General features: G+C 37.4%; 1 protein-coding gene across 1 annotated transcript in view; it reads left to right on the forward strand.

The window, feature by feature from the left end:
• Positions 1-502: 502 nt before the first annotated feature.
• LOC108710260 (A disintegrin and metalloproteinase with thrombospondin motifs 20) overlaps positions 503-18425 on the forward strand; it is a 99906-nt gene continuing 81983 nt past the window's right edge. The window contains exons 1-3 of the mRNA XM_041586391.1: positions 503-823; positions 6092-6447; positions 14989-15154. Of these exons, the coding sequence (XP_041442325.1) occupies positions 730-823; positions 6092-6447; positions 14989-15154 (616 nt within the window). The 5' untranslated portion in view covers positions 503-729. The remainder of the gene's footprint in view (positions 824-6091; positions 6448-14988; positions 15155-18425) is intronic.

Consider the following 18425-nt stretch of genomic DNA (forward strand, 5'->3'; position numbering starts at 1 on the left):
CCCAAGTTAAAGAAGATCCCTATTGTAACACAGTCTCACTCTGTCACACACACAGTATCATGTGTCCAGACTGGGGCTCAGAAGAGATACAATATAAGAAGTAGCTGCAGCAGCTCCCAGAGAGACATTCAGTATTACCAGGAGAAAGACACAAAATTAGCACTTACTGAGATCTTAAACACCATTATAAGGGATATGGGGCACTCAGGGGAGGCAACTGACCCCCTTGCTATTCACTGTGCTGCCTATGCCCTGGACTGTATCAGACAATTACAGCTGTAATTGGGAAGGAACTTCTCCTCATCTGGCTGGAGCAGAGCTAACATGAGCCCTTGAGAGAATATAGGAGTGAGGGCTCTGTACAGAGGGTCGGCTCCGCTGCTAATTGGCTAGCAACTCTCCAGAGAGGCGGGCTCTGTGCTTTCATGTTGGGGTCCTGGGATGGTCATAGGGTAAGAGAGCTGCTGGCAGTGTTCCTTCCTCCCTCTCTGTCTGTGGCTGACACACACATACACATGCACTACTCCCCTATAAGATAGCACATGTGCCAGCTGGGCGCAGGCTGAACATAGGCAGAGTGGAGAGGGGCAGGAGAGGGGCGATGCTGAGGGGGGTGCTGCACACAGACACGCCGGGCTGCTAAAGCAGGAGCAGCTGTGAAGGCTGCACGGGAATAAGAGGGGCACAAGCCGGGGAAATAGAGGAAAACGAGGTGGAGGCAGAGGGAACATGTTGATTGCAAATTGGTTGTCGGGACTTGTCTGTCATCTCTGCTTCCTGCACACGACAAGGTCCTGGGAACAGCGACTTCACCCCACACAAGGTAATGGCACTAGTTACTGAGAGCGGGACACTCATATGGCATTCCATAGACTGGGGCTGTCTGGCTTGTGTTCAGCTGCAACTGGCAAGAAGCAGGATATTGGGGCTGCTGGGAGTTGTACACTTATACAACAGCTGGAGAATGTTCTTGTTGTACTTGTGGAATGAATGAGAGAAGTGGATAGTACGCTCATCCTTGTATCCTTAGCAGTTATGCAGTGGCTCTGATAGTGGGACAGTGCTGGTCTGTGGGAATATGCGGAAATGCAGACATGTGGGGCTCATTCACTACTCTACGTTTTATGGTATCTGCTGATTAAAGAGATGGATTTTTGGGGTTGCTGAAAGCTGAGGATAGAATCTTCCAGCACTTTACTTAAATTGTTCCCAGGTCTCCAGAGCCACATGGCCACCTAACAGGACACCCATAATATGTATTGATACTATTAACACTTATGTACAACCTGTACAATTTATGTTATGGGATGCTGAAAGTACTTACAAGTACTAAGATCACACTTATATCATCCCTTAGGACCCAATATCCTGATTTGGGTCCTGGTTTGCCACTGCACCAAGGAGATTGTTGCTTGCCTTGCATTTCTCTATACAAGCAGGTAGCAACCTGCCTTCCTAAGCCTTCCTAATCATCACCATTTATTTATATATTGCCGGCCAGATCTGCCTTGACGTTTAGGTATCAATATGCACAATTTTGAAAAACAAAAGTGGCATCCAGTGCCATGGCACCGCAGAACAATCATTTTAAGTCCCTTTTTAACTTTTATATATGGTTTATTTCTCAGTCCTGCACTTTTAAAAACACTCCTGCCCAGGGTACTTCTCCTCTGAGCACCATGGTGCCAAATTGACTTGCTTTTCTCATAGATCAATGCTCATGCATGCACAGACCTGGCAAGGTTTACTAAATTGGTCTTGCCCTGATATGCCCGCATTTGGCTTCTTGATATCGGGTTCATGCGATTGTTTGGCCCTCGCTTATCCCACAATGATGGGAATGCAGGCAGTATATGGGGTCTACCGATGGGCATGCCAACTGATATCTGGATGAAAATTGGTCACATATATGGCTCACTGTATGTAGGATCCCTTAATTAAACAGCTGCATTCACGGAGGGCACCTAACACTGTGGCAGCCCCCCAGTGAATAATTTCACTTTAATTGTCCTGTAACATACAGGATCATGCATTAAAATCAACTGCAGGGAAAATGCCTGCTTACATTTTTGAAACAGGACATTGCTGTATTGCCTCTATTGAGTCCAGTCTTCTCAGCATTCTTACCATTCCACTCTTCATATACAGTATTTATGAAACCTCCTTTGCCTGGAATAGGTGGTATATTCTCCATTGGCAATATTCAGCTGGCATGGAAACATACTTTTTAAAGGAAACAACATGTACTGGGAAGTGCTAAAATAAATCTACCATGTGCCATGAGTCTAAGCAATGCCACCGCCATTATTTCCTGGAGAAATTACACAAAGGTGTATTTTCACATGAGGGCCTACATAAATTCTGTAAGAATCAAGTAACAATTTCCTATTTGACTGAGGTTTTAGTGTTGAAAATGAAAATAGTTAAATCTGCTATGGCTGCATATTTGAATGAGCCCTACTTCTAAAGAGAAATCCTTATGTAGTAAGTAGCCTTAGGATAACATCTGCTTTCATTTAATACTGTGATGTCCAAGATACTTTTGCCCAGCTGTTGCTGAACAGCAACTCCCACAATACAACAAATAGAAAAAGCATATTAGGGGGAGTCTAGAAGTTGTATTCTGCCTACAGGGGCATACCTGCAGCTTAAGGGTAATGGACCATATTGCATGAAACCCAAACACCTTTGTGGAATCTCTGTATTCTTGCCTGTAAAATAACGTGAGACAATATAATGCTCTATGGTCCATTACAACAATATGAGGAGACTTAGAAACGTTGTGCACATAACTGCATTTAGGGCTATGGGATAGTTGCTAAAATTCCTTCTTTGATTGTGATTCATGGAAGAGATGGAACTTTTCTAAAGAAAAAGGAAACACAGTTAGGCAAATAGATTTTAATCACAGAAAGAACACATATAACAAATATGTGTTTTGTACTTTGCCCCAGTTTCTGTAACTGAAACTCACACTGGCTCCAAATTGTAGTGTAGACCTTCCCCTTAGCAAAGTGCTTTGAACCTGCTATAGTCAGTTACAGCTTCTAGTTTGGTATCGTCCTTCTAGCAATGCCTTTTGAGTAAATTGTATAAGATATGGGGCGATCTTTGTTAAAGCCGTGTATTTATGACCAGATGCATCAACAAAAATGGGGTTGTAGCTGAACTGGCATGGTGTTTTAAAACAGACTGTAGTGTGCCCTGGTTGATAGTACTCATCTATTAACAAATGCTCAAGTGCAGCAACCCATTGCAAACAGATTGAATATTTTTTTTTATTAGGTCATGTGGCCACAGACATTTTAAGTTGTATTGCCATAATACAGCAGAATGCAGAAAATGCAACTATATATCAAAACCATTTTCATCCCATTTCATTCTGCTCTTTGTCTCAGTACCCATGGAAGCAGACATTGCTAAAAATAAAATGCATTGGTCTATTTCTGGTGGAACAGGCCCACAGTACAGAATGAAAGCTATTCACTAAATATCTATAGCAGTGCTGAACCATGTGGCAAGAGTGCCCAAGGCAGAACCCCACTGCTAATTGACCCCCATCCCAACATCAACCAGTTTCTTCAACCAGCTGCCACTCAAAGTTACAGAAGGGCCTGAGTAGGCAGACAGGTACTAAAGTGATGCACTATCCTATATTTTTGGTATCTGGTCATTACTTTTGTTGAGGCCAATAGTCATTGGAACAGCAGGAAGTAAAGAGGATATATGACTCATCCTCACTTCCTCCTCTGCCAATGCTCCATGTTCCTGCTAACATGGTGCATCAGCAGATGTAATTTTCAAACATTGCCAACCTTCAAACCTGTTTATATTCATGATTCAAAGACCTGTTGACATTGTCCACTTTGTTTCTTATAATTATATAACAGTTGTATGGCTTTAGACATTATTTAGTGTTTTATCTTGGCAATACAAATATTAGTGTACTCACATCTCACTGGTCATGACAAGCTATCTGCCTAGGTTTTTAAACAGATATTAACACATTTCAGTATTGATGAATAATGTAGCCATGTAGCTCAAAATCACATCTTACTTTTTACAATGGTGGTTTGAACTAAACTGAGATATGTATTTAAAATCATGTACACCTTATCTTGTCCCTCCTTACTGGTTCTTTATTATAAATAGGGAAAGTATAAATAAATTCTATTACAAAAATGTACCCAGAGGAAAACTAACAACCCCCTCAACATTCCAGCTGCTACTTTTTTGTTTACCTTAAAATAACAATATTGTGAAGATCACTGCAGTTCCTAGGTTATCTAGGAGAGTTACCATCTCCTAGATAACCTTACAGCAGTGCTGAAGTCTCACTCTGAGCTTCCCTTTAATACTAGTCTGCTCTAAACCGATAATTTCCAGATTGTGGGGCTAGCCTTCCTAGACAGGGCCCAGTCTGAAGGCCAGTGAGGATGAGATTTTTAGGAATGCCTGTTTGTTCTCATAGATACTTTTGAAAGCAATGTTCCCTCCAATCCATTCTTGGCTTTGTGCCTCAAAAATCTTTTGTGCGTATATGTTAAACGTGTGTTTGCATTTTTAAAAATTTAGGTCAAAATAAACACAACATTTTAAAATTACATCATAAAATGCATAAATCCATGTACCTAAAGCAAGCTCTGAGTGGGCATACAAAGTTCCTGGCAAGTCTATAATCTAATTACTGATGCACCACAGCTGTTATATTTTCTTTCATACTGATTTTAGCCTTTATGCTTCCCAAAACTAAAAACAATGTAGCCAAATAATGAAAACTTGTTATACATTCCTAAACTTGAGATTTCAGAACTCTACTTTTAAATAATTCTATATTTTTCATATATTGTAAATTCTTTAGCATATATCAGTTGCACTTATGATTGTACAAGTTTTTTTTCCATTATGCCATTTCTATTGTAGGATAATGCACTTTTATAAAGTGTTGTTTTATGTGCAATGTAAGCAGTTCATGGATATTTCATACCAATTGTAGTTAAATAGAGATTTTATCCATAATCTATTAGGACAATTCCAAGTTAGAAATATCTAATGAGTTGAGAGGAACTAACAAGTTCCCCTTGGTTAGGCATTACCAATTGTTACACAGCTTCTGTTCATGCAAGTAAAACTGTTTTCCTATTATTTAAAAGGGAATTCCTTGTCTTTAACATCTTTTGTACCAGAGAATCCAACAACAACACCGGTAAGGTAGGAGTAGCTAGAATGAAGGCTAGCTCTTGTAATAGATGACTGTAGGATTGATGGTCATCTTAGGGTTGTTAGTGAGGTTAGAAATTACACATTGGAGAGTGGACGCTGTAGGTATAATAGTAACCCGCCAGCACATGGTCTATATGCAGATAGGCTCAGGTATAGAGAGATCCCAGCGTGCAGCACCACTGTGAGGGTTGTGCACCTGTTAGCGAGTAGTACTGATGGTTTTATTAGTACTTGGCCTATACCCATGTCATGAGGGAAATTAATATTCTGTACCATAATGTAAAGCTCACAAAGTAAAGTCTATATGTGATAAAATACAGCTCACAAGGTGAAATCCATAAAAGACTTGCTGGAAATAAAAGAGGATAATACTTACCACCATCACAATATAAATCTGTTCCCAGTCTGTGAATCAAGAAGCTGACAAAGGGAAGTGAACATGCATATTTACTCCATGGGTGTCACTGGAAGACCATTTGCCAAAAAGATAAAAACATTCAATTGTTTCTAGGTCTCTTTATTATATTCATAAATGTACATATAATCTCTTGGGGCTTTTGGGCAAGGAGGTTAAAAAACATTTCAAATACACTGACAGATATTCATATACATGAACCATTTCATATATATATCTAATATAAAGATTATAAATGTAACATTGGCCCATATCTTATCATTCTTACCGTTAATATCTGTAGCAACTGTATATCTACATGTTAAGTGATTTATTCACTTGCACTGTTTCCTACACGATAATGAAAATTTTGACTGTTCTGTACACTGAATAATGTTGTGTAAATATCTGTACAATATGTGGTTTCTAAATCATGTCACATTAATAATAATATTGCTTTGTATTATTTTACAGCCAGCTTTGTGAAGAAGCTTTCATCTTATGAGATTGTCATACCTTCTCGAATAAATGATTTTGGAGAGGTTTTTCCACACAATCAGCATTTTCGAAGAAGGAAAAGGAGTGTACATTTTCAGCTTTCAGAATCTCATGGATACCGGACGCACTACCGATTTACTGCGTACGGACAATACTTCCAGTTTAATCTTACTCTTGATGCAGGCTTCATTGCTGACTCTTATAATGTTACACATATTGGAACCCACAGCCAGCTGCACTTTGATTCCTCAGATCTCAGACACTGTTTCTACAGTGGCCATGTAAATGCTTTGGAGACCAGCACAGCTATATTTAGTCTCTGCGGTGGCATGGTAAGTTTAATAGTTATTTCTGCTGATCTTAGTATGTTAAGAGCTGCTCTATTACTTCAAATATGTTGATAAGGAAAACTACAAGGAGGAAAAAGATATACCAGTTCTAATTTGGCTACTACAGTGATTGAGTTGCATACATTGCTGGACTAACTTGTAGCATACTGAATGCAATCTTAAAAAGGAAAAAAAAAACATGTTCATGAACGCCAGCATTTTTTGGGACTTAGAAAAATTAGAAAGTCCTATCTATTCTATTGCACTTCGCCTGGTCTGAGGTGGCAAAGTCTGGTGCAAGAGGTAACATTCAGTAAAATCCGCATCTTAGTGAATTTGTGCAGTTACGTCCCTTCGCCAGAGCCCAACTTCGCCTGGCAATTGAGTGTGAATGAGCATCAGCGTCAGTCTCTTTCGCTAGCAATGTACCAAAATTACGTCACGCTGGTGAATTTTCGCCAGCGTTAGTCACTTCGCCCTTTAGTAAATTTGCCCCATAGGGTGTTAAGGAGCATTTGGCTGCCTGCATGATTTTACTTTATTAACCTTCATCTGCTTCATTGCTAATTGCCTGGGCCTCAGCAATGCACTCACGGGGGAGGCAATTTCTACTTGGAAACATGCGGGTGCACCAGCAATATTGAGCATTTCGACACCTGCCAAACTGAAATCATGTGGGCTGCAAAACCTTAATCTCAGGGCAGTGTGAGTGTTGTGTACTAACAATAACATTTGTTAATTTCACTTCTTATTTTTCACAGGTATTTCTTTTAAAGATGATGGCCCCTATATTCCCCCCCCCCCTCATTTCTACTCAAGGACCCTTTGTGGTCCTTTAAGTTTTCTACTATAGCAAGTGTTTTAAGTGCTGTTCCAAAATTGTTGAGCTAACCCTGAGCAAATATGTACGAGGGCAGTATGCATTGGCAACCAGCCAGATGTTTCATTAGTCCTCCAGCAATAGACAGGTCAAAGCTATAATCTGAGATTCTGCACTACTGAAAAATCCTCCTGTGTTAGGTTGTGAACCCTAGTAAGTAAAGAAGTTGAGCTGCTTGTTGCAATGTTATTTGAATGCAACTTTAAAACCCCCTACTATTAGAAAAATAATTCAGTCAGTGTCAGGAGAACACTAAATAGAGGAAGTCTAAGTGACTGAATTAGTAGAGCTGGTGAAAGTTTCTAAGCTATAACTTCCTGCTTCTAACTATTCTGCCCTGGCAAGTGAGTGTGGTGTAAGGGGTTGGAGCAAGTTAGGATTCTCTGATTCTTATCCCTCCAGAAGTTGTAAGATCCTTTTACCTATAAGGGTTCTTAGAGTGTAATCAACATAAGCTGTATTGCTGGAACTGAAACATTTCTGAATATAAAACATTTATCCCAATTTTGAGCCAGATACAATTCAGTGAGAAAAAGGATTATCACGTGAAAACTCTTGATGATAGATGAGATTCAAGTTTCAGAAAAATGTATCTCACGTTTTATCACTTGGAAACTCTTTTGACATCAATGGGTTAAAACTGGAACTGAATTAAGAGGAAAGTTTCTTCTCCTTGAATTGAATCCATTCGTTTTCATGTGATAAACCGTGAGATAACCTTTTCTCACTGAACAGAATCTGGCCCTTTGTGTCCTATCTGAAATTCCCTCTGCCCCCATCTTTTTTTGCTTGTCCTCTGGTGGAGACTTTAATTGTGCATTTGAATGTGCAAAATTACACACCTCTTTTTCCTCAGTGTAGTGAATGGTATTCTTTTGCAACAGTGTGTTCCATTATTATATGAATTGTGTATTTGTGATTATTCTATGAAAATGGTAGAGTATTTATTCTGTCATGGGGTTTAAGGAAATTATCCATTTATTTTGCATAGCTATTATTTCTGTATGTGCTGTAAATGCCTCTGGCTCAGCATAATTTTTTACATGTGTTTTTGAATATTGTAAATGCAGTATTATATAGGGATGCACTGAATCCAGGATTCAGTTCAGGATTCGGCCTTTTTCAGCAGGATATGCAAATTAGAGGCGGGGAGGGAAATTGCATGACTTTTTGTCACAAAACAAGGAAATAAAAATGTTTTCCCCTTCCCACCCCTAATTTGCATATGTAAATTCGGATTCAGTTCAGTATTCGGCCTAATCTTTCGCAAAGAATTCGGGAGTTCGGCCAAATCCAAAATAGTGGATTAGGTGCATCCCTAGTATTATGCTTTTTTGTTCTGGGGAACTGCGAGAAGTTGACTGTGCACTTATTCTGTCATGTAAATGTGAGTGCAGCGTATATTAGTCGTCCTATTTAAATATGGTTATACATAATATATGACGGTGACACACATGTGTGCACTCTTTGTTTCATCCTTAATTTCAGCTACAGACATGTTATGTCCTAGGGCTAAACTAGCAAATAGTTTAATTCCCTGTGTGTCTAACTGTATACACAAAAAACACTAGTAGTTTAGTTTGTTTCTTAAGTCAAAGTTCCTCATACAGAAAATACCTTTCCCTCTGGATCCATTGAAACGGGCACACGAAAACACTTTACATGTGGTGATGCCAGATAATTCCACATACATGTACATGGGATTGCCTCATACAGAAGCAATGACACACAAGTCACTTACAGTATTTACCTTTTTTCCTGCCGCTTTCCAGCTTTTATATCGGAGTCATTTGGGGTAGATTTACTAAAGGGCGAAGTGGCCATCACTAGCGACAATTCGTCAGAATTCCAATCCGCAGGGACATCGCCAATTTACTAACAGGCGACAATTCACTAGTGAAAGAGACCGCTGCTAGTGTACATTTGCACCCTTTCGCTTAGGTGAGCGGTCGTTACTCCGCAAATTCACTAAAGTACGGATTTTACAGAACGTTACCTCTTTTGCCAGAGTTTTCTTCACCACCTTAGACCTGGCAAACTGATAAAACAAAGCTACATCCTCCTCAATCTTATGTCAGTGACATCATATCCTGTATGCCGGAAAGTCATAAAAAAAACCACTGGCGTTGTTTCATTTTTTATAGCAGGATTGCCTTCAAAAGTCCTATCTATTAAAGATTTTTGTGTTAACATTTTCCAACCATTTCAGGGGCATGCCACATTTGTTTTAGGGTGGGCTCATGTCTAGGGCATTAGAGGGTCTCGTTAGTCTTTATTTTGCTTCCTTGGACATGTGTAATAATAAGTGGCCACTTCAAGCATTTGCACCAACATCTCTAAAAAAGACATATATACAACCTATATGTACCCGCCCTATTCAAATTGACCTAAGTGTAAGAGTACTAACAAAGTTTCGCTAGGCAGAATTGACCACTAGCGACAGATCGCTGATGAATTAACGCTAGGTAAACTTTGCCAGCGTTATGCTGCTGAGACACAAATTCACATTTTATTGAATTTGCGTAGTGGTAACTAATTTACCCCCGGTGAAGTGGCATGAAGTGTGTAGAAGCGGCCACTGGCAAAATTCATCCTTTAGTGAATATGCCTCATTGGCTCCTGCAGCCAAAAAATTTTGAGCTATTTTTTGTGTACTTCAACTAGGGAATAGTCCAAATTCGATTCAAATTAGAAAAAAATTAGAATATCGAAATTTATTATGTACTGTCTCTTTAAAAATTCGTCTTCGACCATTCACCATCTAAAAACCTGCTGAATTGCTCTTTTAGCCTATGGGGGACCTCCTAGAACGTATTTGGAGTCAATTGGTGGACTTTGAAAAATCTAATTTTTTGTTTGGGGTAAAACTTCGAACTGAATTCTATCGAATGCGCTATTAATTCGATTTGTACAATTCGAATTCAGCCGAATACGGGCCTATGCGATCAAAAACCGACCTATTGGACAGTCTTTTTGAATTCGAATTCCAACGTTTTTTCAATTCGAAATTCGACCCTTGACAAATATGCACCTAAGTGTCTTATCTATCACTGCCCTTACAATGAAGCTAGCTAGCCCTGGTTAAGCTTTAATTTTTCCATTCTACTACTTCACCTTAAGAATATGTTTTATTTTGTGTTTACTTCATATTAAAATATTTATATTTATGGTAACATTATGTCAACTTAAACTTGGGTATTTTCCTGTGTTAAAACTGGCCCCAGCTGTTAGCTGACAGCATTATGAATAGAAGAGCCATGGGAAGGCAATCATCAGTCAGTCTTCCAGCTTATCTTAAGTGGTCTTTTATCATTTAAGGTTTTGGTGACAAAGGTTGCAGTCATAGAGAGGCTCAACAAGCTGCTAATGCAACTGTGAGTGTCTCCAATGCAATGGATTCCACAACATACATCTATTTCAGTGAGCAGGAAATGAAAATGTGAAATAAACAGGACCTTATCAAGCTACTCTGCTTGAATGTAATAATCATCAATGGAAGACGAAGCATTTTTTATTTCACATGATTTTTGAACTTAGCACTTGTAATCAAGGGGCCTATTTAAGATTGCTCTTGAAGACAGAATGGAGACAGATGTTGAGAGGGAAACAGTGAAGAGCAACTTCATTACTTTATAAACAGTACAGAAATTTTAATTGAATATATTTAGAAAGTTTATTATTTCAGAGAGCTGACGTTTATAGTTAATGTTCATTTTCACAATAGTATCCCTTTACGTACAGTTCCTCAACCCATTGGGAACCAGTAACACACCAGCAGTTAGCCCCATTTATAATCACTACACTCACTGTAGATATAAAGTAGTATATAAAGGACAGTATATAAAAACAAGGAAAGCATAATTCACTGGGTGGTGCATCCACAATGAATACAATGGGGTACCCTAGGACAGCAATCTGTGGGAAATCTTCACAGATTTTCCACAGATTGCTTGCGACTATCCCGGAATGTTCACATGTGCAGAACCGTGAAATATCCAATTGCTATTGTGTTTATTTTTATAATATGCATTCAAATTATCCTAGACAGCTGCTAGGGTTCCATAGATAATCTGTGATGTATATACTGTATATTATGCCTTAATTCTGTTTTAGCTGATTTCTTTAGTATGGTTGCATTTTAATGCATTATTCTCTAATAAATGTTGACAAATGGAAAAGGTATAATAGGAAATGTAATATAAAGCTATATAATGAAAGTACCTACTTGTTTTTTTAACATTGTCGTATCAAGCATATTGTAAAAATCACAATTTAGCTCAACCAAATATTTGAGAGATCTCTGCAGATATGGCAGTGTCTTGACCTTTATAAGAAAATGCCACATGACAGAGAAGGAATTCCCTAGAATAGTTACAATCAACCCTGTGTTTTTACACTCAATAGATTTCAGTTATCAAGACTTATCTCATCTTCTGTAATACACAACGATGCTGTGAAATGCCTCCAACGAGTTGTAAGAATGAAAACAGATTTTCCACACTCCCTGGTTAAAATTAGGATGCCCAAATTATAATCAGATGGCTTTGTCAACTTACATTTTTGGTCACTCTTTGATACCTTGGCATCTTATTAAACTATAGGTGTAAAAAGAAAAACAAGTGTTGTCCACTTTCTGTTTTATTTAATATAATACCATAACAATTTGATTAATTTAAGGTCATTTTACAGTTTGCTTTCTTTTATTCAGCATACAGGATATTTGTATTGGCATGTGCAAATTAAAGGAATCAACGGGGGTAGAGAGTAAACAAGAGTAAAACATTTTTGACTTCCTTGTTTGTGTGATGAAAAGTAACATGATTTTTTTGATTCGGATTTGGTTCAGCCAGGGACTTTGATTCAGTTGAATCCGAATCCCAATGAAAAAGACCGAATCCCGAGCCAGATGCTGGATTTGGTGCATCCCTACTTGTGTCATTATTGGTATACATTTTTTTTTGTATGTTTTACATTTAGACATGGGTAAGGTAAGTGTTTCAGAATATGGGGAATTCTGGGGAATATAGACTATACTACATATAGAAGTATCTTGGCTGGGGCAAGTACTGTTAGGGAAATTATATACAACTGAAATACTATTTTCTTGCTGATGGCTAGAAGATCGATATACATTTCTTCAAAGTGTTTCTATAAATGTCCCTTTTCCTCTCACTATTAATCATGGTCCAGTCCAAAACTGTAAAGCTATAACAAATGAATGATATGGAAAGTATTATGAACTATAACTGCTTGTCTGTATATCTAGACCTTTTCTCATGCTGCATGGCTTATCAGCAGGTACTTTGATTGCACGTTGCAGATGGTTCCGATTGCATATATTTGCTCACAGCACAACAACCCAGAAAGTTCAATTTTTCTTAAATCTGGCCATACCCATCCACAATCTGATGGATCTTTATTGAATTTGGCCACCTATGTGCACGTTCAAATTGGACTGATCCAATAATTTGGCCCCCAGGACATTGGTAGCATAATAACAGAGGCCTATACAACTCCTCGAAAGAAGACTACATCAACACACCAATATCATTTTTAAACCTATACCATAGACAGGTCTGGACTGGGAGTCAAAATAGACCAGATGGCCAGTCTGTGCATGCCATAGATATTGTGCTGATTGTCAGGGAGAAAAACCCATATATGAGTAGACTTGGGTCTGACAGGGCAGAATTGTCAGCTTAAATCTGCTCTTGTGTGGCTAGTTTAAGCACTTGTAAATAAAAGAACCAATACTCTTGCACACATTTCAGCTTCAATACACATGTTTAATAAGTGTATCTATAAAGTATTTGTATTGTTAACTAGACATGTATGGTTATCTCATTCTTTAAAAAGGGCAGATCACAGCACAAACATGTTTTCCAGTTAGTTGTTTTTAACTAGTACACAAGAAATCATTACTTTTTTTAGTCCCTATTGTTTATAGCTATTTTCTGTTTTCAAAATGAATGTACTTAATTTTTCTGGCGTTTTGAAGTGGAAACTCAGGAAGCAAGGTTGGTGACTTGTTATACTGTACAATTTGCTGTATTTGCTAATGTATTTCACAGCAGTATCAGTAATATCAGTAACTAATGTATAACTTTTAACCATTGACTTTATCAAAGCTCACGGAGCATACTTAGTAAGGGAACAAGCTGCTGCTGTTGAGAAATATATTAACGAATATATCAAATTTTAATAGTTTAGAGAGAGTCTGCAACAACCCCTTTATTGAGATTCTTGTGGGAAACATGAGAAGGTGGAAAATGAAACTTTAAACTTAAAAGTTGAAAAAAAATGGAAAGAAGGAAAGAAAGAAGAAGGAAAGAAAGAAAGAAAGAAAGAAAGAAAGAAGGAAAGAAAGAAAGAAAGAGAGAGAGAGAGAAAGAAAGAAAGAAAGAAAGAAAGAAAAGAAAGAAAGAAAGAAAGAAAGAAAGAAAGAAAGAAAGAAAGAAAGAAAGAAAGAAAGAAAGAAAGAAAGAAAGAAAGAAAGAAAAAGAAGCAACCCAAATAGGTTTCTGATTTATTTCTAAAAAAACAATTGTTTTAAAGAAGTGTTTGGGCAGTGAACTCTTATATAAATGTTTCACCTCCAAGACCGGATTTCTTAGCTTGCATAATGCACACAACTGATTTTGTCAGTTTCTTGATTGTATGTGTAAATACTGCAAATTATATACAGGAGTATACTACCTTTTTTATATTATTTACATTCTAAATGTTGGCACTTCAGATCAGTACAGTGTACATTGCATGCATTATGTTGCAGCATGAGGCTGTTCATAGATGCAGTGTTTATTTTTGCTTTCATGCTCAATTCCTTATTTCACATATTTCAAATATTCTATTAAATCATACTTGTATATCAGATTTGTCACTAACGTAGGCTCCATCTGCACATGCAATAAAAAGTCTGCTGCTTAGTCAGTTCTGAAAAAGTTTTGTGGCATTTTGATGCAATGCGATGTATGCGTTGCATCTATTCAAATAAGAAGACGGAAGAGGGGTCATGTATGCGGTGCAAGGCAGGGTGCAAAAATAGTGCAATTTGCCATGTTTTTGGACTTTCTATCCACTGTATAAATTGACACTCCAAAAAAGAGCTCAGAGACCTACGGGCACCCACATGAATACAGTACCTGCCAGGGGAGGGGAGCACATAGGCATCCCATGTCATCCCCTAACTCATTCAGGCAAGTGGCAATTTTTGGCAGGCGGTAAGGACAGGGATGCTCTTCTTTCACAGCTGCTGCACTCTGCTTCTTGCACCAGATTTTCAATTAGGTGTTATAAAAACAGAGGAACACTGCCCCTGCTGCAAGTCAGGTTTCAATGTTCATAATTAAGTTGGGTTTAAAGTCAATCAAGTTTAATCCCTCCAAATGTACTACAACAATTAGGGACCTATTTAATAAACCTCAATTTTTTGTGATCGAGTTTTAAAGGGGTTTTAGAGGGGTAAAAAATCTCAAATTTTTAGATAACAGTCGGGATACACCAATACTATAAACATGAAGTATTCTATTATCTCAATATTTATTTTTTGTCTATAGCTGCCTGTTACATTTGCCATAAGGTGATTTCTATGGTAAAAGGGGTAGCAGCCTGCTTTAATCACATGTGATTCTAATGGCAATGCTTTGACTCTTTTTGTTACATAGATTGGCACTTTTAAAGCACATGATGGGGAATATTTTTTAGAACCACTGATGAAACCTGATGGAGGGGACCACGAAGATGAGCACAACAAACCCCACCTCATCTACAAGCACAAAGTCAAACATTTAAATTCCTCAAGAAAACAACAGAAAAAATTTGACATTTCAGGTATATTTACTGTCATATTACATTTTGTTTTTTCCTTATTGAAGAAGATAAAAATATACCTTGATCTTTAGCTCGAACTAATAGCAAAAAAAATAAAATTTATCTAGCAAAATTTGTAACTTCTAAAGGTTCTGTGGGTACTGGTCACCCAGATGGACGGCCATCATTAATTTCTGCTTTGAATAAACTGTCCAGAAATCATATCAATCATAGCAGTCTACTGACTACTAGCCCTAGGTGGGCATTTTTCATAATACATTTTTATTTATTACTCTATCAAATGTATAAGGACAAAATATGTGATTGGCCATTTAGTAGCCCCTATGTTGATTGTCAACATTGTACATTGAGGCTCTGTTCTGCAGCACACCTGTTTTTATGCAGCTAAAATTTGCCTGGAATTCAAAAATAAGCACCTGCTTTGAGGCCACAGGGAGCAACATCCAAGGGGTTGGAGAGCAACATGTTGCTCACGAGCTACTGGTTGGGGAACACTGCCCTAGATGAATAATAGGTAATTGGCCATATAATACATATTTTTTATAGGGTTTTACATGATGACTTGGTTAAGCATCTTAGCCAGAGGTCAAGGATGTTGCTCCATCTGGCGTACACTTCATAACTGTGATAGGATTTATCTTTACTTTAAAAATAATAAAATAAAAGTCTCAGTCTTAGGATATAGGATTTTGTGCTTCTTAATTTTGGCCCTATTTATCTGTTAAACATCCTATAATTATGCCCTACAAGTAATAATGTAAATAATGTTTAAATCTTTAATTTTAACACATTTTTTTGTTATTTTTTTGACTGTGTAAGTTTCATCATGTGTTATGACTTATTTAAACTGTTTTTCCCAAGGTATGACTTTTATAAGCAATAAGCAATGTTAAATCGGATATCAGATCCTAGGATTTTCAATGTGAAAACATTTTGGATAATTGGAAAGTCTGCAACTGAATTAGGATATAAGATTTCTCATTGGATTGAATTATTCTCAAACAATATACTTACTTTCAAAGAACATTTTTATGCAGTAGATTATTTATGTTGTATATTATAAATAATTAAGTATTTTTTTCTCATCTCTTATATGCCCCAATACTATATCTACTATATCAATACAAATGAGTGGGAATGTACAAGACTGGGCAGAAATTGAAAGCTTACAGTGTATGACCATATTTAAGATAACATCTGTTTTGAAATATAAAGACATGAATTTCGTTGAACATCTTGTATGCTTTTCTCGGAAATTTACACAGTTACATGACAAAATGAGGCCCTGTTCTCCAAAAGAATGGATGAAGCAGAAATAACTTGAAATACTGTCTCAGCACATAGCCCCATTAAATCACTGATATTCTGCCATTTGTTTTAACTGTTTGACAAATTGTGCTTTGTCATTTGGTCTTATTTATATATATTTGTGTGTAGCTTTCATTGGTACACTTGAATTGTTGTAATATATATAAACATAAATGTTCTTAATCAAGTGTTTTGACATATAACATTTGATGGTTGCTAATGTATAACTTTTATATAAGCAATATCTGAATAATATACTGGAAAAATTTAGTAACAAAAAATATTCTAATTATTTGATAAACGTTCCCAGTGAGTGCTTTTTACTATAAAATGTTAGTTTGGAGACAGTATCTAGACATAGTAAACATAATTAAAAAGTGTTGAATTTGCATGTGGATTGAAATGCAAAATGAACTGAAGTAAATTTAGAGTAATTCTCTGAGAACTTTTTCAATTTGCATTCATTTTTATTTTTTATTTTTAGTGGTTTCTACAGTATTAGTAGTTTTAAATTAAAGCTCAACATCTTTGAAGGTCACGGTGTTAGGGACTCTAAGGGCAGTGTCACAAACTGCATTTTTTGCTAATTTTTTGGTCAATTTTCCTTTATCTAAGCAAGACGACTTTTTCACATCTTCCATCAATTGGATGTCTTTTTAAAACTCGATTTTATTAATCCATCTAAAACAATAGGCCTGGCACTTTTGATGCAAAAGTAATCATAGCCAATGATTGCCTTTGTTTAAGTGTGCACATGCACTAAATGCACCAGGTAGTGATGTGCGGGCCAGGGAAATCCCAACCTGCACATCACTAGCGCCAGGCCTATTGTTTTAAATGGATTGATAAAAACGATTACGTTTTAAAAAGACATCCGATTGGTGGAAGGTGTAAAAAAGTTGGCTTGCTTTGATTTAGTGAGCTCCCTCAGGCTAAGGTTTGGGGATTTTTGAACCTGGACTACCTTTCAACTACGGTGAGTAATTTCTTTACTCTATAGCTTGTTACTTAGTCTGCCTTTATCCACACACCACAGGTGTTTTTACACTTGGGCCTTCATTGCCATTTGGTATGAACTCTTACTAATTTAGTATTCATTGCTAGACTGACTTCAGTTTTAACATTTAATAATGTATTCATTAAAATTCTACCTACAAGAGTTGACTTTTTTAAGTTGTCTTACATTTTTGGAGCACGCCATTTGCTTTTTTTTTATTGTATAATATTTTGTTGTTGGAACAGGTTTCTGGTAGACATGAATAGATTGGTATACTGGTGAATAGAAGTGGACCTGCCTTTTTATATGCCAGTGGAGAAATGCAGAGTGTAACATTGTCCTAACTGACTATATACTTTCTATCCAAAAGCCTGGTAATCACTACCTGTTTATGTAATAAAATATGCAATGTTTGGTACAGATCTAGTCACCTATAGCAACCTCAAAAAATCAGACAGCAGCATTTAGTGGTCACCTGTTTAAAAACAGACACCTCACTGGTTGCTCTGGGTTACTGCACACTCTACATTATTGTATAATGTACTGGCACTATTTCAATAAATGGTGGTTTCAAGGTAAATAAGACCAGGGAGGAACTAAGGGTAGGCAGAAGAAGCACATGCCGGGCCACACAGATTGAGGCCACCAGGCACATACCTTATCTTTCACCTACCCCTGATGTGGACCCTTATATGTGGGTTAAACACTAAGTTATCAGCACTGTGAGTGTAAAACAAACACAAGAAAGTAATGGAAACCCTCAGAATTTACATGCACCTTTAACATGTGTTGAGTATGTCCACCCTTCTTAGATCTCCCTGAGTTCAGCGCATCACAAGTGAGGGTATAGACAACCTCATGGTTTTGTATGGTGAAACTTTTTGCTTACTCAGTCAGTATCTGGCGATCCATCAGTCAGCCATTTCTCTTATCTAGGACCAGAATATGGCTATGCAGACAGACGAT

The sequence above is a fragment of the Xenopus laevis genome, chromosome 3L (assembly GCF_017654675.1).
Source record: "Xenopus laevis strain J_2021 chromosome 3L, Xenopus_laevis_v10.1, whole genome shotgun sequence".
Lineage (NCBI taxonomy): Eukaryota > Metazoa > Chordata > Amphibia > Anura > Pipidae > Xenopus > Xenopus laevis.